Here is a 26,148-nt window from a genome sequence, read left to right as displayed (position 1 = left end):
CGCATTTTGGCTCTTATGAATAATGCAGTTATGAATGTTTGTGTACTAGTTTTTGGGCGGACATGTGTCTTCAGTTCATTTGGAATTCCTGGACCATATGGCAACTGTATGTTTAACTTTTTGAGGAGACTGCTTTTCCACAGCAGCTGTGCCGTTTTACATCCCACCAGCAATGTAAAGCAACGTAGTTCCTCTACGTCCTTGCTAATACTTATTTTCCTTCTTTTTGATTATTGCCATCCTAGAGGGTGTAAAGTGGGTATCTCATGGTAGTTTTGATGTGCATCTCCCTAATGACTAATGAGGTTCAGCATCTTTTCATGTGTTTATTGGTCATGTGTATATCTTTGGAGAAATGTCTGTTCAGATCCTTTGCCCCTTTTTAATTGGGTAACTTGTCTTTTTATTGTTGAGTTATAAGAGTTCCTGGTAGATTCTGGATGCCAATCCATATTATTTGTGTTCGTGTTGGTCTGTTAAGGATCATGGTTTCATGGTCATGTAAAGCTCACCAGCGACAGAGAGACAGGTTTCCCCTGCCTGGTCCCAGAGAACCCACAAAACTCCTGTCACCCAGGCTGGAGTGCAGTGGCGCAATCTCTGCTCACTGCAATCTCTGCCTCCCGATTCAAGCGATTCTCCTGCCTCAGCCTCCTGAGTAGCTGGGATTATAGACACCCACCACCACGCCTGGCTAATGTATTCCAGCCTGCAGTTTTGGGCTGTGGAAAAGCAATTGTTCCTCATACATTTCCTTGGGGTGCAGTTGGGTTGGGTTGGGTTGGGTTGGGTTAGGTTGGGTTGGGTTGGGTTGGGTTCAGTTGCATTGGGTTGGGTTGGGTTGGGTTCAGTTGCATTGGGTTGGGTTGGGTTGGGTTGGGTTAGGTTGGGTTGGGTTGGGTTGGGTTCAGTTGCATTGGGTTGGGTTGGGTTGGGTTCAGTTGCATTGGGTTGGGTTGGGTTGGGTTGGGCTCTTCATTTGGTATTCGGCACTTAGGGTTGACTTCCTCCTTGGAAATGTACTACCCTCTCTCCCATTCAGGTTTTCCAAGGGGTGACATTGGGACCTGCCTATGGGGCCAGATTTCTTCCTCCTAACACAGAGACAGCTTGGGAAGGGAGCTTGCCAGCCTTTGCATCTTGACTCCAGGTCCCTTTAGCTGAATGACACGTTTTCTCTTTTCTTTTTTTCCAGTGACACTACCTGAGAAGCCTGTTAAACTAGCTTCACATACCAGAGACACTACAGGTGTATCTCAGATGTTCCCTTCTTCAAAGGCTAGAACAAAGTAAGGGCAGGGTCGGCCTGGGTATCCATGGACCTACTTCAGTCTAAATGCTCTTTGCCCCTCCACCCCCCACTTTCTACTTCACACTTGCTCGCCATTTTTTTTTTTTTTTAAGAGAGTCTCTGTCGCCCAGGCTGGAGTGCAGAGGCACAATCTCAGCTCACTGCAACCTCCGCCACCCCGGTTCAAGCAATTCTCCTGTCTCAGCCTCCCGAGTAGTTGGGACTACAGGTGCCCACCACCACACCCAGCTAATTTTTATATTTTTCATGGAGATGAGGTTTCACTATATTAGTCAAGCTGGTCTCAAACTGACCTCAGGTGATCCGCCCACCTCGGCCTCCCAAAGTGCTGGGATTACAGGCGTCAGCCCCTGCGCCCAGCCTATTGTTTTTAACAATTTGTTTTTAAGCAGTTCTACTGCTAACAAAGTTGGAAATCACTGCATCAGCAGGCTTGTGATATTCTTTTTAGCACCTCTGTTCTCCAGAGAAATCTATCTGAGATTCCTTGGGCTTTCTAAGCCACTCTTCCCCTTTTTAGAGTCATCCAGTGCCCTTGGATGCATGTAGGGGCTGATGCCTCCCCTTTGCAGGTCCCTCCTGGGTGATGATGTCTTCAGCACCATCGCAGGCCTGGAAGAAGCTGATGCTGAGGTAAGCCTGGCCATTTCCTACTCCTCCACCTCTCTGCTTATCCCAGAAACAATGAGATGGGTGTTGTTGCCAAGGGGCTGCCCACAGAAGGGTTTAGAAGTCCCTGCAAAGTCACTTTGTTCTTTCTTTCTTTCTTTTTTTTTTTTTTTTTTTTTGAGATGGAGTCTTGCTCTGTTGCTCAGGCTAGAGTGCAATGGCACGATCTTGGCTCACTGCAACCTCCACCTCCCAGGGTCAAGCAATTCTCCTGCCTCAGCCTCCCAAGTAGCTGGGATTATAGGCGCCTGCCACCATGACTGGCTAATTTTTTTTGTCGTTTTTTTTTTTTTTTTTATTTTGAGATGGAGTCTCCCTCTGTTGCCCAGGCTGGAATACAGTGGTGCGATCTTGGCTCACTGCAATCTCCACCTCCTGGTTCAAGCAATTCTCCTGCTTCAGCCTCCTGAGTAGCTGGGATTACAGGTACCCACCACCACGCCTGGCTAATTTTTATATTTTTAGTAGAGGTGGGGTTTCACCATGTTGGTCAAGCTGGTCTCAAACTCCTGACCTCTTGATCCACCCGTATCAGCCTCTCAGAGTACTGTGATTACAGTCTGAGCCACTGTGCCCAGCCAAAGAAAATAATTTTTGTATTTTTAGTAGGTAATTTTGTATTTTTAGTAGAGACGGGGTTTCACCATGTTGACCAGGCTGGTCTCAAACTCCTGACCTCAAGTGATCTAACCACCTCGGCCTCCCAAAGTGCTGGGATTACAGGCATGAGCCACTGCGCCCAGCCATCACTTTGTTTTTAAAGCAAAATAATGCCTAAGGGCTGCCGAGTGACTCAAAGCAGAATCCTCTTTCCTGTAGTGAGATTAGTGGAAAGGAGAGCTCCCTGAAACGGCTAGAGTCTTAGATGTTGCTCCTTTCCCCTAATAAGCTCCATAGCTATCCACTGGCATGGGTGGGAAGTAGCAGAATTCCGGTGCTGGATGGAAGGGTTCTCTACGGTTGGAAGGGGCAGGAATGGCAGTGCTTTCTGAGTCTCTACAACCAGGCAGGTTTGGCTTCAAACAACTGCCAAGCCCAAGCAAGGGGAACAAAGCCACCCTTCTGTGTAAGCTCCGTTGGCTGTGTAAGCTCCTGCCGCGCCATCTGCCCTAATAGAAGCAAGCGGCCAGGACCCTGAATTTTATGGGGCCTTGACTAATGTGCCTCCTAGTCTGTGTCCTCACCCTCCTTGTGGACTTAGGTTTCAGGTATCTCAGAGGCAGACCCACAGGCTCTGCTCCAGGCCATGAAGGTAAGGAAACAGCTTGCTGGATTCTTAGAACTGGGTGTGGGTGGGGTGGGGTCATGATATTTTGTACCAAGGCTTCATTCTCCCTCTGATTTCTCCCTTTACAACCTGTGTTTCTGAGCCCTTCCTCATGCAAGCATGGAACTCGTCTGTGAGCCGTTGGCCTTCTTGCCTTTCTGGGTATCAACCAGTGTTGCTGGTATATAGAGAATGGAGGGTGCCACAGGCCTCTGGGGAAATGGGGCCAGCCCTACTTGGAGGCCCACCTAGCTGGGTCCCCTCACTTCCACCTAGAGGACAGAGCAGGAAACTGCCTCCTCTAATGCTTGTTCTTAATTTTTCTCCATATTTCTCTCCACATCCCCTGCCAAGCCCCCTTCAATACTGCTGTCTTCTCATCAGATCAAGCCCAGCGCCAATCTTTGCAATGGATTTTTAAGGCACAGATTCTGAATAATTTGTAAGGACGTAATCTCTAGCTTGGCCTAGGACACTTTGTTCTCCCTCTCCTTCCAGCCAGCAGCACCCTCCTGTCTGACCCTTGGGGTTTTGTGTCCCTTTTAGTTAACCCATTTTGCCATAGTCCCTAGGACAAGGCCACGCTTTTGGTTACAGCCCTCTGGGGCTCTTGTTTTTGTTGTTTTTTTTTTGTTTTTTTGGTATTTTTTTTTAGAGACACTGTCTCATTCTATCACCCAGACTGGAGTGCAGTAGTGTGATCTCATTGCAACCTTACGCTCCTGGCCTTAAGCGATTCTCTTACCTGGGCCTCCCAAAATAGTGTAATTACAGGCATGAGGCACCACACCCGGCCCAGATTCGGCTTCTTTAACCTCATCTTGAAATCTTTCTCCTCAAAGGCCAGACACAGTCAGTCACACCTATAATCCCAGAACTTTGGGAGGTCGAAGCAGTAGGCTCGCTTGAGCCTAGGAGTTGGAGACTGCAATGAGCTATGATCACACCACTGCACTTCAGCCTGGGTGACAGAGTGAGACTCTGTCTTCAAAAAAAAAAAAAAAAAGGCCGGGCGCAGTGGCTCACGCCTGTAATCCCAGCACTTTGGGAGGCCAAGGCGGGTGGATCACCTGAGGTCAGGAGTTCGAGACCAGCCTGACCAACATGGAGAAACCCTGTCTCTACTAAAAATACAAAATTAGCTGGGCCTGGTGGCACATGCCTATAATCCCAGCTACTAGGGAGGCTGAGGCAGGAGAATTGCTTGAACCTGGGAGGCGGAGGTTGCAGTGAGCCGAGATCGTGCCATTGCACTCCAGCCTGGGCAACAAGAGTGAAACTCCACCTCAAAAAAAAAAAAAAGCCTGGCATGGTGGCTTAGTCCTGTAATGCCAGCACTTTGGGAGGCCAATGCAGGTGGATCACTTGAGCTCAAGAGTTAGAGGCTGCAATGAGCTATGATCGCACCACTTCACTCCAGCCTAGGTGACAGAGTGAGACTCTGTCTTTATTTTATTTTATTTTTAATTTATTTTTATTTTTTTGAGACGGAGTTTTGCTCTCTTGCCTAGGCAGGAGTGCAGTCACGCGATCTCGGCTCACTGCAACCTCCAGCTCTCAGGTTCAAGCGATTCTCCTACCTCAGCCTCCCAAGTAGCTGGGACTACAGGCGTGCACCACCACGCCCAACTAAATTTTGTATTTTTAGTAGAGACAGGGTTTCACCATGTTGGCCAGGATGGTCTCGATTTCTTGACCTGGTGATCCACCTGCCTCAGCCCAAAGTGCTGGGATTACAGGCATGAGCCACTGTGCCCGGCCAATATCCTATCTAAAAAAAGAGAAAAAAGGAAAGCTTTTTTCCCAGACCAGCCACCTAGGATCCCTGGGCATAACCCACAAGTCCTCTGACTCAGTTTTTGATGCTAACTTTGAGTCTCTCATCCCAGAACCATGAGCTGGACTCCACTCCACTCCACTCCACCCTGCTTACCTTTAGTTCCATTTTCTTTCTTCACTCACTGTTTTTCTCAACAGTTTTTGCATTTTCCTTTGTTTTCTCACAATTCTGCCCCTGGGGTGCCAACAGCCCATCTCTCTCGGGTGGAAGTCCTCACCCCCTTATCAGACATCATCCTCTGCCCTTCCTCCCTGGTTTTCTAGGACCTGGACGGCATGGATGCTGATATCTTAGGTCTGAAGAAGTCTAATCCAGCCCCTAGCAAAAAAGCTGCAAAGGACCCTGGGAAAGGAGAGCTGCCCAGCCACCCCAAGCCTGCAGGTGGGTCAGTAGCCAGTGAGAAAGGTGCATGGGAGACGGCTCCTCGAATCTGTTAGGGAGACTTTGAGGATGTGGAAGATGCTAGTAGGAAGTGTTTGTGTCCTTGGGTTTTCTCTGCGCAAGCTGGAGAGGTCAAGAAGCAGTTGTGCGTGTGTGTGTTTGAGTGTGTGTGGTGGGGTAAGGGGACAGCTTGAGTTTCCTCCCTTCCTCGAGCTGTTCCAGGCCCTCTGGGTCCAACATGGGCAGCTCCTGGAGAAGCTGTGTGAGTTAAAATGGAGAACTCTATGGTAGCCTGTGCCTCTCCTGAACCCATGTCTCTGGAGTGACTCATGATGAGGGAGTGGAGGTAGCTCCTACCACGTTTCCCTACCAGAAGCCCATGGGAGAACTGGAGACTCCTCCCTTGGCTGTGCCCATGGCCATGAGCCCCCAGCTTCCCAGGAAGAAGTGTACCCCATCCCAGAGGTCCCAGTCCATGGTATGGGAGGAAGACTTTGGCCAGGAGAGACTCAGGCCTACAACCTTGCCTTCTGCTTCCTGCAGGGGGCGCCATATCCACCAAGAAGTCACCTCCGTCTCCCAGCAGCTCTGGGCATCAGAACAGGAGGTTTTCCTCTGAAGGTATCATAGGCTCCTGTCATGCCTCTGGGACTCTGGCTTGGGAGTGGAGCAGCCTGGGTGCACTTTCTGGCCCGAGGCCCTGCTGCTGCCTATGTCACATGGGGAGCAGAGAGCTGGTGCCACCGGTTTGGTTCCTCATGAATTCATGTCGGGACCAGTTATATTGTATCGGCTGAGATATTGGGGAACTCACTTGCAAAGACCTTAAAGCCAGGCATCAAACTGAAGATTTTCCCCAATATAGGAAGAAGCCCCTTTCCCATCATGAATGTGTGGACATTTTATATCTCTTCTGATGCTTGAGGGACATTTCCAGAAGGCCATGCAGCCTGCAGAGTCAGAGGCCCCACGGGCAAGCCTGAGGCAGGCCCCATAGGCCCAGGGCCACCCTCCGACTCCCTCTCCCCTTGCCCGGCCTCTGGAGTCCCTGTTGCCCCAGGCCCCACCCTCCAGATGCCAGGGGGCTTGTTTATGTACTGGAGCAGCCACAAGTCTTGACTCGAGCGCTGCTCCCAGTTCAGGCTTGCTTTTCCTCAACTAAGTGCTGCGGTCTGACCTGTGCTTTCCCTTCTGCTGTGAGACTTGGAAGACCCGTTGGCAGGACTTCTCTCCTATGATGAAGAAGGAATCACCAAGAAGCCGCCTGTGACAGAGAGTAAAACAGCTTCTGACAAGAGCCCCAGCACAGTCAGAGATCAAGGTAGGGTGGAGTGGGCTCACTTCCCATCCTGGAGGAAGGCTTTATTGGCAACAGGCTAACCAACCTTTCTGGAGCAGAACCAGAGGCCTCTCCCGGCTGGGGACCAGAGGTCTAAGGTCCAGTACAAAGAGATCATCAGCCTTTAGGAATAGGGAGGTAGGATGTGTGAGTGTGGGAGTAGGCTGGAGGAATTGGGTCCGTGACAGACCGGGCAGGTCTAAAGCCTGTCGTCCTACCCAAAGGTGCAGACAAACCACCCCCCAAGCCATTCAGACATCACAGCTGAGGGCAGGAAGGCTGTGGGCATTGGGGCTTGTGTTCTGTCTTTCAGGTCCCTCTATTCCGCTGACTCCTGGAGACACCCCCATCCGAAAAAGAGAAGAATTGTTTGACGATGGGGATGACATCATGGCCACCTTGGGGTTTGGAGACAGCCCCAAAGCAGAGAAGAGGCAGATGGGAGACCAGTAAGGATCCCTATGAGTAGGCCGGGCTGCTGCCTGAGGCTGCTGCTTCAGGTTCAGGGAAAAGCTGGTGGACGGGGTGTGGGGGTCCCAAGAGCCCCTCATACCCACACGTTCCTGCCGTGTGTCCCGTCCTGCAGGGAAGGGCCTCGCCCTGCTCGCTCCACGCTGGATGAGCTGCTGGGTCGAGGCACGGCCACCAAACTCCTGGCCCGCCCGGGCACAGGGGAGCACAGGGAGTTCAAGCTAGACAAGAAGTACCAGAGGCCACAGGGTAAGGAGGCTTGCGGGGGCCACGACAGGACGGGAGGGAGGCCTCTAGATCAGGCTTTCATTACAACCTATAATAAGAAATCAGCCTCACATCCTGATACGCACATGTGATTATACATGTCTGTAGCTGAGACAAAAGCGTCATGTAATAATACTTACCGAGACCACTGTTCGTGCTCGGTCGTCTATGATTGAGATGCTGTTTGATTTGGAAACACACTGACTGTGACACATTAAGCTGGTTTCTCGGCCCCCTCATGGGTAGCAGCTCGCATCTGAAAAGCACTGCTCTGGCCAGTGTTTCTCAAAGCATCGGCCCACAAGCTGTCCGCTGAGAATCGTTCTTGTGACACATGCAGCTCGCTGGACCTGACCTCGAGGGATCCTGGGGCAGGGCCCGGCTACTGCAAAGCCACTGCATCTTCCTGGCCAGTGCCTGAGGTGCTCCCTTCACAGCAGCTTCCCTCTGCTTGTCTTACACAACAAGCTACCAAATTCAGCTTTTGTTAGAATTTTGCAGCCGCAAATGAGCTCAGTTTCCCCTACTCCAGATCATGGTCACAGGCTCCTTAATTCACAGAGAGTGAAGATGCGTGGGGAGACGAGGACTTCACCTTTGGAGCCTATCAGCCCACCGTGGGCTCCTCTGAGGGCCGGCAGTCCCGCAGGCAGTCTGTTAGGTAAGTGGGGCCTGCAGGAGGCCTGGCCTCTGAGACAGATCGTCCACTGGGATGACAGGCCCCTGCAGCTGGCCCCTGTCCCACCCAAGAGTCTCGTGTGGGAGGCCACAGGGTACAAGGCCCTCAGCTCTGTGGGTGCTGGAGGAAGCAGGAGATGGCCTGGTCTCGCCAGCCCAGACAGAGTGGTGGAGACGGCCCCAGTGGGAGCCCCCATCCCAGACACTGCTCAGATTCGCCAGTGCCCCACCCAGCCTCAGAAGGAAAGGAGCAGGTAGGCCTGCCTCCACCTAAAGTCCCTGAAATCATAAAAGGCTGTAATGTCACTCGGTCTCCCCAAGGAACATACATCCTGATGGGTAGCAAGACCTCTACAGTGGCCTCTGCAGTGGCATCTCAGACCCCGCTTCCCAGGAACTCTGCTGTTGAACCTGCCGTGACAATTCGGATAGCGTGATCCTCGCAGTTTACAAAAAAAAAAATTAAAGCAGTGATAGGATTTTCTGAGTCTGGAGTTTTTTTCCCAATATATATTTTAAACTTTGTATTTTGAAGGAATTTCAAACTTCAAAAGTTGGCTGGGTGTGGTGGCTCACACCTGTAATCTCAGCAGTTTGGGAGACCAAGGCAGGTGGATCACCTGAGGTCAGGAGTTCAAGAACAGCGTGGCCAACATGGTGAAACCCCGTCTCTGCTAAAAATACAAAAAGTAGCTGGGTGTGGTGGTGGGTGCCTGTAATTCCAGCTACTCGGGAGGCTGAGGCAGGAGAATAGCTTGAACTCCAGAGGTGGAGGTTGTGATGAGCTGAGATTGCACCGCTGCACTCTAGCCTGGGCAATAGAGTGAGACTCCATCTCAAAAAAAAACTTCAGAAGTTGTAAGAACAGCGCTTCCCAGGTTCAGCAGTTGTTCTCATTATGCCAGGTTGGCTTCCTCAGTCTCTTTCTATCTGAATAGCTCTGTGCATGTTGGCATTTCTTCCCACACCCAGTATGTTCTTAACCCTGGGTACCTGCTGCCACTGGTCAGTGACAGATGAAGGCCATGGCCGAACAAATGAAGTAACTGTTGTTGGAAAACCTGGAAACCACTTGATCCAATTTATTATTTTTTTTAGACAGAGTCTCACTCCGTCACCCAGGCTGGAGCGCAGTGGCATGATCGCTGCTTACCACAACCTCCACCTCCCAGGTTCAAGCAGTTCTTGTGGCTCAGCCTGCCAAGTAGCTGGGATTACAGGCGCCCACCACCACACCTGGCTTTTTTTGTGTGTTTTTAGTAGAGATGGGGTTTCACTATGTTGGCCACGCTAGTCTCAAACTCCTGGCCTTAAGCGATCTGCCCACCTTGGCCTCCCAAAGCTCTGGGATTACAGGCGTGAGCCACCATGCTTGGCCTGATTTTTCTTTTTTTTTTTTTTTTTTTGAGACGGAGTCTGGCTCTGTCGCCCGGGCTGAAGTGCAGTAGCCGGATCTCAGCTTACTGCAAGCTCCGCCCCCCAGGTTTACGCCATTCTCCTGCCTCAGCCTCCCGAGTAGCTGGGACTACAGGCGCCCGCTGCCTCGCCCGGCTAGTTTTTTTTTTTTTGTATTTTTTTAGTAGAGACGGGGTTTCACCGTGTTCGCCAGGATGGTCTCGATCTCCTGACCTCGTGATCCGCCCGTCTCGGCCTCCCAAAGTGCTGGGATTACAGGCTTGAGCCACCGCGCCCGGCCCTGATTTTTCTTTAGACCTGTGTGCCCACGGCTGTCATTTCATTCTGTTCCTGCTCTCTGCGGGGAGAACTGTCCCTGGTTCATGTGATGGAAGTCAAGATCTCTGTACTTCGTTGTTCTACAGATAGCACGCAGCCTGCCACATGAGCCAGTCCAGGAGCCACTGCTTACTGGGCCTCAGCTGAGCGTGCAGGGTCCCAGGGCATCGTGCTGCCCAGCCCCAGGCTGCTAGGGGGCCAATGGGACTGGCTGCTTCCCCTGCCTGACACCCTCCTTTCTGTCTTGAAGTAGGTTCTTAGCAGACAGTGGCCCAGACCCCAAGGGAGAACCAGGCTCCAAACAGAGCCCTCCAGCTGCTTCCAGCCCCATCCAGCCCAGGAAGGGAGGAGCTGACTGGCTGGGCCTCAAGGACGAGGACTTGGACCTGCTCCCTGCCTCACCCACCAGAGAGGCCCGTCGGGAAAGCTTGGTGCCTGCCACGCCCTCAGTGCCTCCTCCTGCGAGCCAGCACTCCACACCAGCTGGGCTGCCCCCCTCCAGGGCAAAGCCACCAACCGAAGGGGCAGGGTCCCCTGCCAAAGCCAGCCAGGCTTCCAAGCTGCGAGCCTCCAAGGAGGAGGAAGAGGAGGACTGGCTGAGCCATGCCCTGTCTCGGAAGAAGTCCCAAGGCCTGGCCAGAGAGCAGCGTGCTGGGGCCTCTGAGGGCCTGAGTTTGGCGGGGACAGCGGGCCATCCCCCTTCTGGCAGGTATGGGCTTGGGCTGCTGTGGCTAGTCGGGGGAGGACTGGCTGCAGACTTGAGGAGCCCCTTTGCCCCTCCACCTGTTGCAGCCTCAGTCGGGAGTTGGGGAACAAGGCAGGGCACTGTGGGCACAGAGGCCGTTTCTTGGCTTTGCTACTCTGCCTTTTGGGCACTGCAGAGAGAGCCTCTGGCTCCCGGGCTTGCCCCAGGGACACACCCAAGAAGGAGAGCTGTTGACATTCATGCCCTGACTGCCATGGGGACAGGTGCTAACTAGATCGGGCAGAAGACAGAGGGTACCTGAGGTGGCAGACACACCGCTGCCCTGTCACAGCGCCCTCAGGCTGGAAGCCCCAGCATGCAAACAACTGGTGCTTCTGCCGACTCCACTGAAGTGAATATGGCGTGTGTGAGACGAAATGTCCCTGTGCTCTTTGAGAGTGTTAGAAGAGACACAGTGGCTGAGAGGCACCTCCTGGCAAGCCCCTATCCGTGGGGCAGGATAGCAAGTGACCTCTGAGGGCAGGAAGGCACAAGGGGCTGGCAGGCTGGGGGAGTCCAGAGGAAGTGGTGAGATGTGCTGTGGCCAGAGCCCAGGGTAGTGAACTGGGAAATTTGTGGCAGCCCAGGGACGTCACCCAGTCCTGGGGTTGATGAGGGCAGTTGTGACTTTGACCTGAGGCCTAGGGGAAAGCTCAGGCCAAAACAGATGAGAGCCTGTCTCTTCACTGACCTGTGAGCCGAGAAAGAGGTGGGAATAATGGGAAAGGGAGCCAGCCAGATTTGGGAGACTAAGCAGAACCTTAATCTAGAGCTGAGCCAAGTTAAGTGGGCTGGAACAGGGCTCTGAACTTGAACTTGACGCCAGTGTCTATAACATTTCCATTGTCACTGCTTGGACCGTGTCCATTCACTGCGCCACTGTGGACACTGAGGCAGGAAGGGGGTATTTGAAGGGAAGAGATGCCCAGAAATCCCAGGAGCTCAGATGTGGGAGGAGAATGCCCCAAGATGGGATGATGGGAGCAGGAGGAAGGGCGGCCACGAGCTTCACGTGTGAAGCCCGTCCTGGGACCCATCTTCATCCAGCCTGACCTGGGCCTTCTGTCACCTTCACCTTGAATGCTGCCTTTCCTCAGCCAACCTGTCACCAGCACACAAGGACTTGAGCAAGCAGCTACTGGAGGGAGCTCCGGAACCACCGCACAAGAAAGACCGTGTGTCAGGCCTGGTGACTCAGGGTAGGCCTGGGCTGCGGGCTGAGTGGGAGTGAGATCGTGGTGGGCAGCACAGGCCTCTGTCCTTAGAGAGGGACACAGAGACTGCTCACACTGCCCCATCCCCATGCCCCACACAGAGGTTGCCCACCCTGCCCCGTCCCCGTGCCCCACACAGAGGCTGCCCACCCTGCCCCGTCCCCGTGTCCCACGCAGAGGCTGCCCACCCTGCCCCGTCCCCGTGTCCCACGCAGAGGCTGCCCACCCTGCCCCGTCCCCGTGTCCCACGCAGAGGCTGCCCACCCTGCCCCGTCCCCGTGTCCCACGCAGAGGCTGCCCACCCTGCCCCGTCCCCGTGTCCCACGCAGAGGCTGCCCACCCTGCCCCGTCCCCGTGTCCCACGCAGAGGCTGCCCACCCTGCCCCGTCCCCGTGTCCCACGCAGAGGCTGCTCACCCTGCCCCGTCCCCGTGTCCCACGCAGAGGCTGCTCACCCTGCCCCGTCCCCGTGTCCCACGCAGAGGCTGCTCACCCTGCCCCGTCCCCGTGTCTCACGCAGAGGCTGCTCACCCTGCCCCGTCCCTGTGTCCTCAGGTCCCCTGTGACTCGGAACCATGCCGCCTCAGCACTCCCTACAGGTTCCCCAAAGAGGCGACCAGCCCCTGGAGACCTCTCGGCCACTGGTTTGTTTTTTGTTTTCTGCTTCATTTGGGAGTTTAACCCTGGGTGAGGAAGAGGTGCTTTGAGCTTCCTTTGGGGTCCCTGGGACATGAGTGACACCAGTCCCTCCTGGACACTCACAGGCCCAGAGCCCTGGGCCTCCTGCTCATTTCTCTGCTGTTGATGTTTCAGAGCCTGCCACCTGTTTCCCGAGCACCCAGGAACCCACAAAGCCTTCCATGCCCATCCAGGTAGGGGTGTGGGCAGACAGGTCTAGCTCAGGGCCTAGGGAGCAATTCTCCATGCCCAGAGGCAACACCAACAGTTTGACCTGATGACCTGCCAGGAAAAATATGTCAAACATACCAAATGTGACGTCAGCCAGCTCCCCCGGCAACCCCCACCAGAACTTGCCTGAATCTCTAGCCTCGCTGCTCCCAGGGTGTTAATTTGCCTACATCAGTGAGGAGTTTGAGGAGGTAGCCAGGCCGGGAAGCTGGGACACTGCAGTCAGAAAGCAGGGCCCAGGGTCCTGTTCTGTCAAGAAAGCCTCCTCCACCCCTGCCATCCTCGCACCACACCTCTGCCTCTGTTTCCCATGTGTGGCAGTCACCTGTGACATGTAGGCCTGGGAGATGTGGCCCCCAGGAGTGTGTCCCTGGGAGATGGTGGGTAGGGGACAGCTTGTGGGAACCAGATTAGTGTCAACATGTGGGCTTCAGGCCTGACAGGAAAAGCTAGCGTCAGCTTTTGTCATAGCAGAGACTCTGCTGGGGCTCAGCCATTTGTCTGGGAAGCCGGAGACCATGCAGGGGAGGAAGCTGTTCTGGGGTGGTGGAGGGAGACATGCTCCTGACCAGACCTGCAAGGGGAGGTACACTGGGGACTGCTCAGCCACAGTGACTGTGACTCTCCAAGGCCTTGGACCCATCTGCAGCCACAGATCAGATGCAGGGAGGTCCGGTGAGCAGCAGGCCAGGAGGTAGCTGATCTCAGCTGGGCCCCTGTCCCCTCCCTAACCAGGAACCTCTCTTCCTCTTCTCCAGCCCCCGCTCCCAGAGTCCCTAGCCCGGAGCCTGCTACCAGGTACAGAATACCAGAAGCAGCTCCTGGCAGCACAGGGGCAGCTTCAGAGTGGCACCACTGAACTCCAGGCCAAACTGCTACAGAGCCAGGCCCGGCTGGCAGAGCTGGAGACCCAGGTGAGGGCAGTGGGGCCACTGGCGCTGGGGGCAGGGTTGCGATGGGAGGGGACACTGAGAGTGGCTGGAAGCTTCCCCAGGAGGGAGGAGGGGCTGTTGGCACAGGGCAGCGTGGAGTACAGCTGCCTCCCCTCCCTGGTCGCTGGCCCTCCTGCCGTCTTCTAGGTGCGGAAGCTGGAGCTGGAACGGGCCCAGCATGAGCTGCTGCTAGGGAGTCTGCAGCAGCAGCACCAGGCAGACCTAGAGCTCATCGAGAGTGCACACAGGTAACCTGGTGCTGGCCCCAGCTCTGCCTTGGATCTCACGCTGACCCCAAAGCCATCCCAGTGTGTCTGGAGAGGCTTTTAGGTGGCAGCCCTCTGCCTTCCTCGCACCATGGCTGGGTGTTCTGTTGGCAGAAGCCGCATCAAGATGCTAGAAACATCGTACCAGCAACGGGAGGAGCGGCTCCGGAGAGAGAACGAGGAGCTGTCAGCTCGGTATCTGTCGCACTGCCAGGAGGCTGAACAGGCCCGTGCTGAGCTCACAGCCCAGCACCAGCGGCGCTTGGCAGCCACAGCGCAGGAGAAGGACCAGGAAATGCAGCGGCTCCAGGAGCTGCAGCGGTGAGGCCCAGGGACAGGCAGCTGGGGAGCGGGCTTGCAAGGAGTAGCCGGAAGAGAGCCATCCCTATGAGACCCTTCGCTGTGACTCAGCAGCCTTTGGACAGGGGTTCGGGTCCTTCCCTCCCAGTCCAGTGAGTGAGGACTGAGGGCTGGGCACACTGACTCATCATACCCATGGGTTGGGGTGCCACCTGCTCTTACAGAGGCAGGAGGGGTACCCACAGGCTGTTCAGGCACGGCATGGCAGCAGCAAGTCCCCCAGGGTCTAACTAAGCACAGGGTCATCCACTCACCTGCTCACGCAGTAGAGGCTAGAAACAAGATCCACCTGGGAAAGCCTTGCACTGTTGTGCCTGCCATGTTGATAGGGTTGCCTTTCTAGAAGAGAAGGAAACTAAGAAAGGTTACCTAAGGGAGCCAGGTTGATGAAGGCAGAGGCAACCTTTTAAGACTGCTCAGGGCCAGGCACAGTGGCTCACACCTGTAATCCCAGCACTTTGGGAGGCCAAGGTGGGAGGATCACTTGAGGCCAGGTGTTTGAGACCAGCCTGGGCAACACAGTGAGACCTTGTCTCTAAAAACAATTTTTAAATTAGCTGGCATGATAGTGTACTCCTGTAGTTCCAGCTACTTGGGAGGCTGAGGCAGGAGGATACCTTGAGCCCAAGAGATCAGGGCTGCAATGAGCTATGATCATGCCACTGCACTCCAGCCTGGACCACAGAACAAAACCCTGTCTCTAAAAACATTTAAAAAATAAAATAAACACTTGGGAGGCCAAGGTAGGAGAACTGCTTGAGGATAGGAGTTCAAGACCAGCCTGGGCAACATAGTGAGACCTCATCTCTACAAAAAGAAAAAAAAGCCGGGTGTGGTAGCTCAAGCCTGTAATTCCAGCACTTTGGGAGGCCTAGACAGGCAGATCACGAGGTCAGGAGATCAAGACCATCCTGGCTAACACAGTGAAACCCCGTCTCTACTAAAAAATACAAAAAAATAGCCGGGTGAGGTGGCGGGTGCCTGTAGTCCCAGCTACTCGGGAGGCTGAGGCAGGAGAATGGCGTAAACCTGGGAGGCGGAGCTTGCGGTGAACTGAGATCCGGCCACTGCACTCCATCCCGGGCGGCAGAGCGAGACTCCGTCTCAAAAAAAAAAAAAAAAAAAGAAAGAAAAGAAAAGAAAGACTGCTCGGGGCCGGGCGCAGTGGCTCACGTCTGTAATCCTAGCGCTTTGGGTGGCCAAGGCAGGCAGATTGCCTGAGCTCAGGAGTTCGAGACCAGCCTGGGCAACATGGTAAAACCCTATCTCTACTAAAATACAAACAATTAGCTGGGCGTGGTGGTGGGCACCTGTAGTCCCAACTACTTGGGAGGCTGAGGCAGGAGAATTGCTTGAACCCAGGAGGCGGAGGTTGCAGTGAGCCGAGATCATGCCAGTGCACTCCAGCCTGGGTGACAGAGCGAGACTCCGTCTCCTAAAAAAAAAAGCTGAATAATGGGAGGATTGCCCATCTTAGTGTGTGTAGCATTGAGGCACCATGACAGATAAGACAGAGGAGCTGGGGAAACTGAGGCAGTGCCCAGCGGAGGAGAGGCCTGGGAGCAAGGGCTGCTCAGAAGCACGCCCTTCCCCAAGGAATTACCACATCCGGGTGGTCCAGCTCAGAGTGACCACCTTCCCGTCCCGCCTCCCCTCAGGGCATCCATCCTAGAGATGCGCAGAGACCATGAGGAGCAGCTGCAGCGGCTAAAGCTGCTGAAGGACCGAGAGGTCGATGCGGCCACCAGTGCCACCTCTCACACGCGGTATGTGCGCCGCCCCAACCATGCCCGCCTGAGGGTGGGGTCTGGGGGGTCCCCGAGACCTTCAGGAGGGGCTGACCCAGGTCCTCCTGGATGACCTGGAGTTGACCTGGGTCTTCTTCCAGGTCCCTGAATAGCATCATCCAGCAGATGGAGAAGTTCTCCAGCAGCCTGCACGAGCTGTCCTCCCGCGTGGAGGCCTCGCACCTCACCACCTCCCAGGAGCGGGAGCTGGGGATCCGGCAGCGTGACGAGCAGCTGCGGGGTACGCCCTCCCCTCTCAGCCATCGGGCTCCTGGTGGGAAGGGAAGCAGCTGCTGAGCACCCTGTGGGTTGCCCCCAGCACTGCAGGAGCGGCTGGGCCAGCAGCAGCGGGACATGGAGGAGGAGCGGAGCCGGCAACAGGAAATCATCGGGAAGATGGAGGCACGGCTGAATGAGCAGAGCCGGCTGCTGGAGCAGGTGAGGCCCATCCTCCTGGCCCTCCTGCCATGGGGCCTCTTCTCCAGGGCACCCACAGGCATGGCGGCACTCCTGACCTCACCTTCTCAGGAGGTCAGCGCCCCACATGCGGCTTCCTGCCTCTACATCTCCCTGCCCCGGCCAGGCCCTCAGCACTGCCCACCTGAGCACGCAGGGGCCACCTGGCCAGGCCCCCACCACGCCCTGCCTGCTCCTCAGCACCACAAGCCCCTCGGCCGCCTTGGCTGCCTCCACAGTCTAGCCCCTGCAACCATCAGCTGCACTTCCCACTTCCTGACACTCGAATCTGTCACATCAGCTGAGCCCTGACATTGGGACAGATGCTCTTGCCTATTAAATGTCATCCTAGCCTCTTCAGCTCTCACAGAGACATTTGAACTCCCTAGATACCTTTCATATATAAGCACATGCTTTATTTAAATAATAATGACCTGGCTGGGCTCGGTGGCTCACGCCTGTAATCCCAGCACTTTGGGAGGCCAAGGCGGGTGGATCACAATGTCAGGAGATCGAGACCATCCTGGCTAACACAGTGAAACACCGTCTCTACTAAAAATACAAAAAATTAGTCGGGCGTGCTGGCGGGTGCCTGTAGTCCCAGCTACTCGGGAGGCTGAGGCAGGAGAATGACGTGAACCTGGGAGGTGGAGCTTGCAGTGAGCCGAGATCGCACCACTGCACTCCAGCCTGGGAGACAGCGAGACTCCATCTCAAAAAAAAAAAAAAAAATAGGCCGGGCGCGGTGGCTCAAGCCTGTAATCCCAGCACTTTGGGAGGCCGAGGCGGGTGGATCACGAGGTCAGGAGATCGAGACTATCCTGGCTAACATGGTGAAACCCCGTCTCTACTAAAAATACAAAAAAAAACTAGCCGGGCGTGGTGGCGGGCGCCTGTAGTCTCAGCTACTTGGGAGGCTGAGGCGGGAGAATGGCGTGAACCCGGGAGGTGGAGCTTGCAGTGAGCCGAGATCACGCCACTGCACTCCAGCCTGGGAGACACAGCGAGACTCCGTCTCAAAAAAAAAAAATAAATTAAATAAATAAATAAATAAATAATGATTACCTTAGCCAGGCACAGTGGCCAGTGCCTGTAATCCCAGCTACTTGGGAGGCTGATGCAGGAGGATCACTTAAGCCCAAGAATTTGAGATCAGCCTAGCGAGACCATAGCAAGACCCCACCTCTAAAAAAATTTTTTTATGCCAGGCAAGTTGACTCATGCCTGTAATTCCAGCACTTCGGGAGGCCAAGGCTGGTGGATCACTTGAGGTCAGGAGTTTGAGACCAGCCTGACCAACATGGTGAAACCCTATCTCTACTAAAAATTAAAAAACTAGCCGGGCATGGTGGTGCATGCCTGTAATCCCAGCTATTAGGGAGGCTGAGGCAGGAGAATTGCTTGAACCCAGGATGCGGAGGTTGCAGTGAGTGGAGATCGTACCACTGCACACCAGTCTGGTTAACAACGAGACTCTGTCTCAAAAAAATAAATAAATAATAAAACATTTAAATTTTGTTTTAATGAACTGGGTGTGGTGGTGCACACCTGCAATCCCTGCCTTTGCTCACATCCTTTTCCTTACCTGTGGAAATCTTTCTAGGCTGAATTCAACGGTAATGAATCTTTTGATGCTACCACCTCCTCGAAGCCTTCCTTGTCCTCCCACCTGTCTTTTTATCCCCAGCTGTCATAAAGCGCTTTATTGTTTTTTTTTTAGAGACAGGGTCTTGCTCTGTCGCCCAGGCTGGAGTGCAGTGGTGTGATCATAGCTCACTGCAGCCTGACCTCTTTGGCTCAAGCCATCCTCCTGCCTCAGCTTCCTGAGTAGCTGGGACTACAGGCACACACCACCACACCCAGCTAATAGTGTATTTTTTGTTGAGATGTGGGTCTCGCCATGTTGCCCAGGCTGGCCTTGAACTCCTGGGCTCAAGCAATCCACCCACTTAGACCTTCCAACATTTTGAGAGTATAGGTGGGACACCACGCCTGGCCAAAAAAAATTTTTTTTGGAGATGGGGTCTCACTGTCACTCAGACTGGAGTACAGTGGCAAGATCTCGGCTCACAGCAGCTTGAACCTCCCGGGCTCAAGCAGTCTTCCCACCTCAGCCCCCAAGTAGCTGAGACCACAGGTGCATGCCACTATACCCAGCTAATTTTTTGTATTTTTTGTAGAAACGGGTTTGCCATGTTGCCCAGGGTGATCTCAAACTCCTGAACTCAAATAGTCTGCCCCCTTTGGCCTCCCAAAGTGCAGGGATTACAGGCGTGAACCACCTTGCCCAGTCAAAAACTTTTTTTTTTTTTTTTTTTTTTTGAGATGGAGTCTCGCTCTGTCACCCAGGCTGGAGTGCAGTGGTGCGATCTCAGCTCACTGCAACCTTCGCCTCCTGGGTTGAAGGGATTCTCCTGCCTCAGCCTCCTGAGCTGCTGGGATTACAGGCAACTGCCACCACACCCAGCTAATTTTTGTATTTTTAGTAGAGATGGGTTTCACCATGTTGGCCAGGGTGGTCTTGAACTCCTGACCTCAGGTGATCCACCTGTCTTGGCTTCCCAAAGTGCTGGGATTATAGGCCCTAGCCACTGTGCCTGGCCAAAAAAAAAAAGTTTTTAAAGAAGAAAATAAAAATATCTCACTAGTCAGAGATGTCCACTGCTGAGCTGATATCTATCCTGTAGCCATATCAACATAGATAGAGATGCTTTTATGTTGTGAACCATTTTGATTCGCCTCTTCATTTGGTAACTGTGTTAAGCACCTGCCTGGGGTCAGGCACAGTGAAGCTCTTGCCTCGTGCTGTGTGTGGCTGGGCCCACAGCACAGCGTTAGGCCACCCTGTGCTCAGCCTGCTTGGCTGATGGGTGAGGACAGGCAGAGTGTGTTGCTGGCCATTCAGCGGCAGGGATGTTGCTGCTCCTTGGCCCTCCCAAGCTGCTAGCCTTGGTGCTATTGGAGACCTGAGGGTTGGGAGGGCACCTGCTGGGTCCTCCTCTTGGGCAGAATCATGCGGGCTGGGCCCTGGCAGTGCCTCTCAGGCACCCCTCATTTTGTGCCTCTTTGGGAAGGACAGGTCAGTGGCATAGCGTGGGAGACACTGGTGGATTCGTGCAGCTCCTCAGGGAGTGGCCAGGCGTGATCCTCAGGGTGGGAACCACGCTCTCAGTCCTGCCCTGGGCCCTACAGGAACGCTGGCGGGTGACTGCCGAGCAGTCCAAGGCGGAGTCCATGCAGCGCGCCCTAGAGGAGCAAAGGAAGGTCACGGCCCAGCAGATGGCCATGGAAAGGGCGGAGCTGGAGCGGGCCAAGGTGAGTCAAGCCACTGCACTCAGCCCCTGCCCCTGCCATTATGCCCAGGGACACTCACCCTGTGCCCTCACCCCCCACATCCCAGAGCACCTTGCTGGAGGAGCAGAAGTCTGTCATGCTCAAGTGCGGGGAGGAGCGGCGGCGCCTGGCGGCCGAGTGGGCGGAGTTCTCCGCGCAGCAAAAGCTGAGTAAGGAGCGGGCCGAGCGCGAGGCCGAGCGGGCGCTGCAGGTGGACACCCAGCGGGAGGGCACCCTCATCAGCCTGGCCAAGGTAGGGCCCAGAGCCTCCGGACAGTGGAGGGCCCGGGGTAGCCTGCGCCCCTCCATCTGAACACATCCGCTTCTAGTTTTAGGAAAGGAGAGTGTAGCACTAATGTCACAAGAGCATAGGGATTAAAACAGTAATCACATCATCATGCTAACAGCTTCCTCGTATTGTCCCAGGTGCATTATACATATTTTATCATTGGATCCTCATATTCCCATGATTTTGATCATTTAGAAATGAGGAAACCGAACTTCTGAGTTGAGCCTGCCACAGTCACGTGGCTTGTGAGGGCAGCACTCCGGCTTGGCCCCAGGCTTCTCTGGCCCTCCCTGGAAGCCCTTGGCTCCACCACCCCCTCCCAGGGGCAGGGTGGGCAGAGGGGACCCTAGAGTCCTGCACAGAGTGCAGCGAAACTCCTGGGAGGAGAATGCAGCAGGGCCTCCGCCGTCTCCAGGAGCAAGCTGAGCTGAAGATCAGGGCCAGCGAGCTCCGGGCTGAGGAGAAGCAGCTGGCGGCAGAAAGAGCAGCCCTGGAGCAGGAGCGGCAGGAGCTGCGGCTGGAGAAGGAGAGGACCAACGCCACCGCCCTACGTGTCAAGCTCCGCGCGGAGGAGGTGGAGAGCATGAGCAAGGTGCTGCTCGGGCACATGGGTGTGGGGTGCAGCTGAGCTCAGGCAGCCCTGACCCAGGCGGCCTCCCTGCAGGTGGCCTCCGAGAAGTATGAAGAGGGTGAGCGAGCATTGCGTGAGGCCCGGCAGGTGCAGGCAGAGCAGCAGGCCCGGTTGCAGGCGGTGCAGCAACAGCAGGAGAGGCTGCAGAAGCAGGAGCAGCACATGCACCAGGCAAGGCTCCCTGAGTGTATGGCACCCCTGCCCCCGACACCCCCAGCCTTGCACCTGACGGCTGAGTCCTTCTTTCCGGGGGAATGGGGACAGGAGCATCTGAGTCTGGCCCAGCAGAGGCTGCAACTGGACCGCGCACGACAGGACCTGCCCTCCAGCCTCATGGGTCTGTTCCCCAGGGCCCAGGGCCCTGCAGCCTCCAGCCAGAGAGGTGAGTGGCTCCGGAACGAAGAGCCAGCGGCTCAGGACTGGGCAGGGGCAGTGCTAGGAGTGGGCAGGCCCTCCTCCAGCTGCTCCAGTTAAGGCGGCCAGCTGGGTTTTACAGTCGCCTTATTTCTTTTTTACACAAATAATGTGTGTTAATTTTAGATAAATCAGAAACAGAGAGGAACGCTATTATGAAAAATGTCACCTTTTTCTGGACTAAGGGGGAAAAAAGGAAATTTAAAAAGTCGTCATCAGGCTGGGCGCGGTGGCTCACGCCTGTAATCCCAACACTTTCAGTGGCCGAGGCAGGCGGATCACATGAGGTCAGGAGTTCAAGACCAGCCTGGCCAACATAGTGAAACCCTATCTCTACTAAAAATACAAAATTAGCCAGGTGTGGTGGCAGGTGCCTGTAATCCCAGCTACTCGGGAGGCTGAGGCAGGAGAATCACTTGAACCCAAGAAGTGGAGGTTGCAGTAAGCTGAGATTGTGCCACTGCACTCCAGCCTGGACAACAGAGGGAGAGTGCAGTTAAAAAAAAAAAAAAAAAAAAAGTCACCCTCACCACCACTCCCAAGTCTAGAGAGAACCACTTTTCACTTTTAACATTTTCGTGCATAATGTTCCACTCAGGTACATTTGTTTTTTTGTTTGTTTGTTTGTTTGTTTGTTTGTTGAGATGGAGTTTTGCTCCTGTCACCCAGGCTGGAGTGCAGAGACATGATCTCGGCTCACTGCAACCTCCACCTCCTGGGTTCAAGCGATTCTCTTGCCTCAGCCTCTCAAATAGCTGGGATTACAGGCATATGCTACCATGCCTGGCTAATTTTGTATTTTTAGTAGAGATAGGGTTAGTAGAGTATAGATAGGGTTGAGACAGTACCCAGTGGACATCTACCTACATACGTCTTTGCACCTTTGCCTGATTATTTCACTTGAATAAATTCCTATAAATGGTCTCGCCACGTAGGAGCAGGTGTGCATTTGTCAGAGGCTTCTGAGAGTTAGTGCCATTGCACCCTGAGTGTATGGCCAGGGTCCACCCACTGGCAGTGGGGAGCAGCTCTGCAGGAACAAGCTGTGACCGCCTGGTATTTCCACCAACACTTTGGTCCCTGACTTTCTCCTTGGCCTTTTCAGCCCTCTTGCCTACTGCTCCCAGCACCCGCTGGTGCAGCCAGCCACCGACTGGCCTGGACCCCAGCCCCTTACACCTTCATGCCAGGCTGGTGCTGCTGAGGCACACAGCAGAGCAGGTGAGTCTCTCCTGGCCTTGGGGATCCTTGTGTTCATAAGTCCTTCCTGCTCAGGGCAGAGGCAGGGAGGGGCACACGGTAGCCCTGGGGAGGGGTGACTCCAGCTTCTAGGGAGTAAAACTGCAGTTTGCTTAGTGAGCCAATGCTCAGACCTCCTCACTAGGCCAGGTTCTGTGCAAAGCAACTTGCATATGTCATCTCCTGATAACCTATAGTAATAATAATAACAGGCTGGGCCCAGTGGCTCACACCTGTAATCCCAACACTTTGGGAGGTTGAAGCAGGAGGATCACTTGAGCCCAGGAGTTTGAGACCAGCCTGGGCAACATGTTGAGACCCTGTCTCTACAAAATGAAAAACTACAGGACCAGGTGTGTGGCTCACACCTGTAATCCCAGCACTTTGGGAGGCTATGGTGGGAGGAGCACTTGAGCCCAGGAGTTCGTGGCCAGCCTGGGCACCATAGTAAGACAAAAAAATAGCTGAGCATGGTGGCATGCACGTGTAGTCCCAGCTACTCCGGAGGCTGAGGCGGGAGGATCACTTAACCCCGGGAGGTAAAGGCCGCAGTGAGCCACAATGGTGCCACTGCACTCCAGGCAACAGAGTGAGACTCTGTCTCAAAAAAATAAATATTAAAAATTTAAAGATTAGCTGGGCATGGTGGGGCACATCTGTAGTCCCAGCTATTTGGGAGGCTGAGGTGGGAGGATTGCCTGAGCCCAGCTGGTCGAGGCTACAGGTGTGTTCACACCACTGCACTTCAACTTGAATGACAGAGCAAGACACTTGTCTCAAACTAAACAAAACAATAATGATAACAGTTGTCATGGATCATTTCCTGTGTGCCAACCTCAGTGCTGAAGGCTTTGTTTATATTTTCTTTCTTATTTATTTATATTTAGAAATAGGGTCTCATGATGTTGCCTAGGCTGGTCTCAAAGTCCTGGGCTCAAGTGATCCTACCCCCTTGGCCTGCGGATTAGCTAGGATTACTGGCATGAGCCATTGTGCCTGGCCTGCTTTGTGTATATTTTAAGCCTTTACCCTCACACAGCCCTACAAGGAAGGGCTACAAGGAATGTTTACAGACAAGGAAACTGAGGCTTAGAGACATGAAGTCATGTGCTCGTAAGTTCCACAGCAAACAAGTAGCCTTGCCAGGATTGAGACTGTGGTCTGTCTCACTCTGTACCTGGGCTCTTTCACGGCCCCTGCTGACTCCTAGAGCCAGGCAGAGTCAGGGACGACGTGGGGAGGGGCCTTAATGAGGGCTGGCTCAGCTAGTGTCCAGGGATCCACCTTTCTCTCAGCTCAGGGAAGGTGACCGCCCATCCACATCTGCCTTGCAGGACCGCGACTTCTTGGAGAATGAACAGTTCTTTCTGGAGACCCTGAAGAAAGGGTCCTACAATTTGACATCTCATTCAGCCTGAGTGGGATCCCAGCCGATTCCCCAACAGAGGGTTCAGACCCCAGAACTCTCCTGTCCCTCCTGCTGCCTCCATGGAGGCAGTGCCTGGGGAGGATTCTGAGATGCTTGAGGCCTGATGGCAGCTCTTCCGTGGACAGGGTGCAAGTGCATCCTTGCCAAGTGTGCCAGCCCGGGGCAGCCCCTGCCTCTGGGGCTCTGTGGTGTAGGCTGTCTTACCACGGCTTTGGCTGCCCTGCCCCAAAGCCATCTGGCTTGGATCTGAAGGTCTGAGCTGGCAGCGAGGACCCCCAGCTCTCACTGGGCTCTGTGGGCTCCCCCTGTTCCACAGGTAGACTGTTGTGGGCTCTTTTTGCCTGGGCCTCTTCTGAGGCAGGAGCTTTCTTGAGGGATGCCACAAACAGCCTTCCCTACTCCCTGCCAGAGCACTTCCCTCCCTGATGAGCTGGAGAAGGGCCCTCTGGCCTCCTGCCGGTACAGGGAAGGCACCAGCTAGATCCTCCCTTGTGGTGTGAGATGTTCCTGGAACTCAGCCAGGCCCTCCTCCTCCTGGGCTTGCTCAGAGCCCCCACCCTATTCCCAGCATTGCCCGAAGGACCAACCAGTTTGGGTGGACAGTGGCCTCCTCAGCTTCCTCCCCATCTGGGTGCCACCCTGGCGGCAGAGGGAGCTGTGGCGATGGTGGGCCGTGGGGAGGGACGAGGACGGAAGGCGCCTCTGTGCTGCTCATCTGCCCAAAGCCACAGCTCAGGGGGCGTGCAGTGGAGGTGACAAGGAATCCATCACAACTAGCAGAGATTTCTTTGGTCCTCCTCCACTCCCACTGCTTCACTTGACTAAGCTTAAAACAACTGCTTTTGCCATGGCTCATCAGAGTTTATACTTATTTCTTAGAAAATGTTTCCTGTGGCCGGGCACGGTGGCTCAAGCCTGTAATCCCAGCACTTTGGGAGGCCGAGACGGGCGGATCACGAGGTCAGGAGATCAAGACCATCCTGGCTAACACGGTGAAACCCCGTCTCTACTAAAAAATACAAAAAATAAAACTAGCCGGGCGAGGTGGCGGGCGCCTGTAGTCCCAGCTACTCGGGAGGCTGAGGCAGGAGAATGGCGTAGACCCGGGAGGCGGAGCTTGCAGTGAGCTGAGATGCGGCCACTGCACTCCAGCCTGGGCGACAGAGAGAGACTCCGCCTCAAAAAAAAAAAAAAAAAAAAGGCCGGGCGCGGTGGCTCAAGCCTGTTATCCCAGCACTTTGGGAGGCCGAGACGGGCGGATCACAAGGTCAGGAGATCGAGACCAGCCTGGCTAATACAGTGAAACCCCATCTCTACTAAAAAAATACAAAAAACTAGCCGGGTGAGGTGGCGGGCGCCTGTAGTCCCAGCTACTCGGGAGGCTGAGGCAGGAGAATGGCGTAGACCCGGGAGGCGGAGCTTGCAGTGAGCTGAGATGCGGCCACTGCACTCCAGCCTGGGCGACAGAGCGAGACTCTGTCTCAAAAAAAAAAAAAAAAAAAAAAAAAAAGAAAATGTTTCCTGTTACTTGCCGGACAAGTCCCAAAGAACAGGCAGATGTTCCTATTAAAAAAAGTCAGCCGGCCGGGCGCGGTGGCTCAAGCCTGTAATCCCAGCACTTTGGGAGGCCGAGACGGGCGGATCACGAGGTCAGGAGATCGAGACCATCCTGGCTAACACCGTGAAACCCCGTCTCTACTAAAAATACAAAAAACTAGCCGGGCGAGGTGGCGGGCGCCTGTAGTCCCAGCTACTCCGGAGGCTGAGGCAGGAGAATGGCGTAAACCCGGGAGGCGGAGCTTGCAGTGAGCTGAGATCCGGCCACTGCACTCCAGCCCCCCAGCTACAGAGCAAGACTCCGTCTCAAAAAAAAAAAAAAAAAAAAAAAAAAAAGTCAGCCTATAAGATTGGTCAGGACCAGGCGCCTCTGGCCACGTGCCTCTCCCCTCCAGCACCTACAGTCTCCAGTGGCACCTGGCAGCTGGACCACAGCCAGGAGAAGGGTACTATTAGCCCTGCTTCAAACATGCAGAAACGGAGGCCCGGGCAGATTAAATAACCTGCCTGAGGTGACAGTGAGTAGCGCCTGGATTTGAGTTCTGCTCTGTCTGATCCCCAAGTCCCAGGCTGTCAGCCACCCCAGTCTCCTACCTCCCAGAGGAGCAGGCTACACTCCTGGCAGGTGCT

The 26,148-nt window shown here is 54.6% G+C and overlaps 1 protein-coding gene across 50 annotated transcripts in view; it reads left to right on the top strand.

Annotated features, from left to right (window-relative positions):
* The window catches only part of FBF1 (Fas binding factor 1), a 32,054-nt gene extending 7,238 nt beyond the window's left edge, over positions 1–24,816 (top strand). For 18 of the 50 annotated variants that reach the window (XM_077972844.1, XM_077972855.1, XM_077972866.1 and 15 more), the window contains 26 exons: positions 1,196–1,289; positions 1,885–1,945; positions 3,183–3,233; positions 5,352–5,469; positions 6,013–6,090; positions 6,671–6,790; positions 7,122–7,257; positions 7,395–7,528; positions 8,108–8,207; positions 10,212–10,667; positions 11,801–11,902; positions 12,472–12,560; positions 12,730–12,788; positions 13,584–13,739; positions 13,905–14,005; positions 14,138–14,344; positions 16,042–16,149; positions 16,272–16,411; positions 16,490–16,608; positions 19,819–19,941; positions 20,027–20,212; positions 20,664–20,840; positions 20,913–21,050; positions 21,144–21,261; positions 22,399–22,514; positions 23,867–24,816. In XM_077972844.1, the coding sequence (XP_077828970.1) occupies positions 1,196–1,289; positions 1,885–1,945; positions 3,183–3,233; positions 5,352–5,469; positions 6,013–6,090; positions 6,671–6,790; positions 7,122–7,257; positions 7,395–7,528; positions 8,108–8,207; positions 10,212–10,667; positions 11,801–11,902; positions 12,472–12,560; positions 12,730–12,788; positions 13,584–13,739; positions 13,905–14,005; positions 14,138–14,344; positions 16,042–16,149; positions 16,272–16,411; positions 16,490–16,608; positions 19,819–19,941; positions 20,027–20,212; positions 20,664–20,840; positions 20,913–21,050; positions 21,144–21,261; positions 22,399–22,514; positions 23,867–23,950 (3,371 nt within the window). In that variant the 3' untranslated portion in view covers positions 23,951–24,816. Of the gene's footprint in view, positions 1–1,195; positions 1,290–1,832; positions 1,946–3,182; positions 3,234–5,351; positions 5,470–6,012; positions 6,091–6,670; positions 6,791–7,121; positions 7,258–7,394; positions 7,529–8,107; positions 8,208–10,208; positions 10,668–11,800; positions 11,903–12,471; positions 12,561–12,729; positions 12,789–13,583; positions 13,740–13,904; positions 14,006–14,137; positions 14,345–16,041; positions 16,150–16,271; positions 16,412–16,489; positions 16,609–19,818; positions 19,942–20,026; positions 20,213–20,663; positions 20,841–20,912; positions 21,051–21,143; positions 21,262–22,398; positions 22,515–23,866 lie in introns of all 50 variants that reach the window. The other 32 variants (XM_077972835.1, XM_077972859.1, XM_015120402.3 and 29 more) reach the window with 9 other exon arrangements.
* Positions 24,817–26,148: the final 1,332 nt, after the last annotated feature.

The sequence above is a fragment of the Macaca mulatta genome, chromosome 16 (genome assembly GCF_049350105.2).
Source record: "Macaca mulatta isolate MMU2019108-1 chromosome 16, T2T-MMU8v2.0, whole genome shotgun sequence".
NCBI classification, from domain to species: Eukaryota; Metazoa; Chordata; class Mammalia; order Primates; family Cercopithecidae; genus Macaca; species Macaca mulatta.
This window is presented reverse-complemented; position numbering and strand designations above follow the sequence as displayed.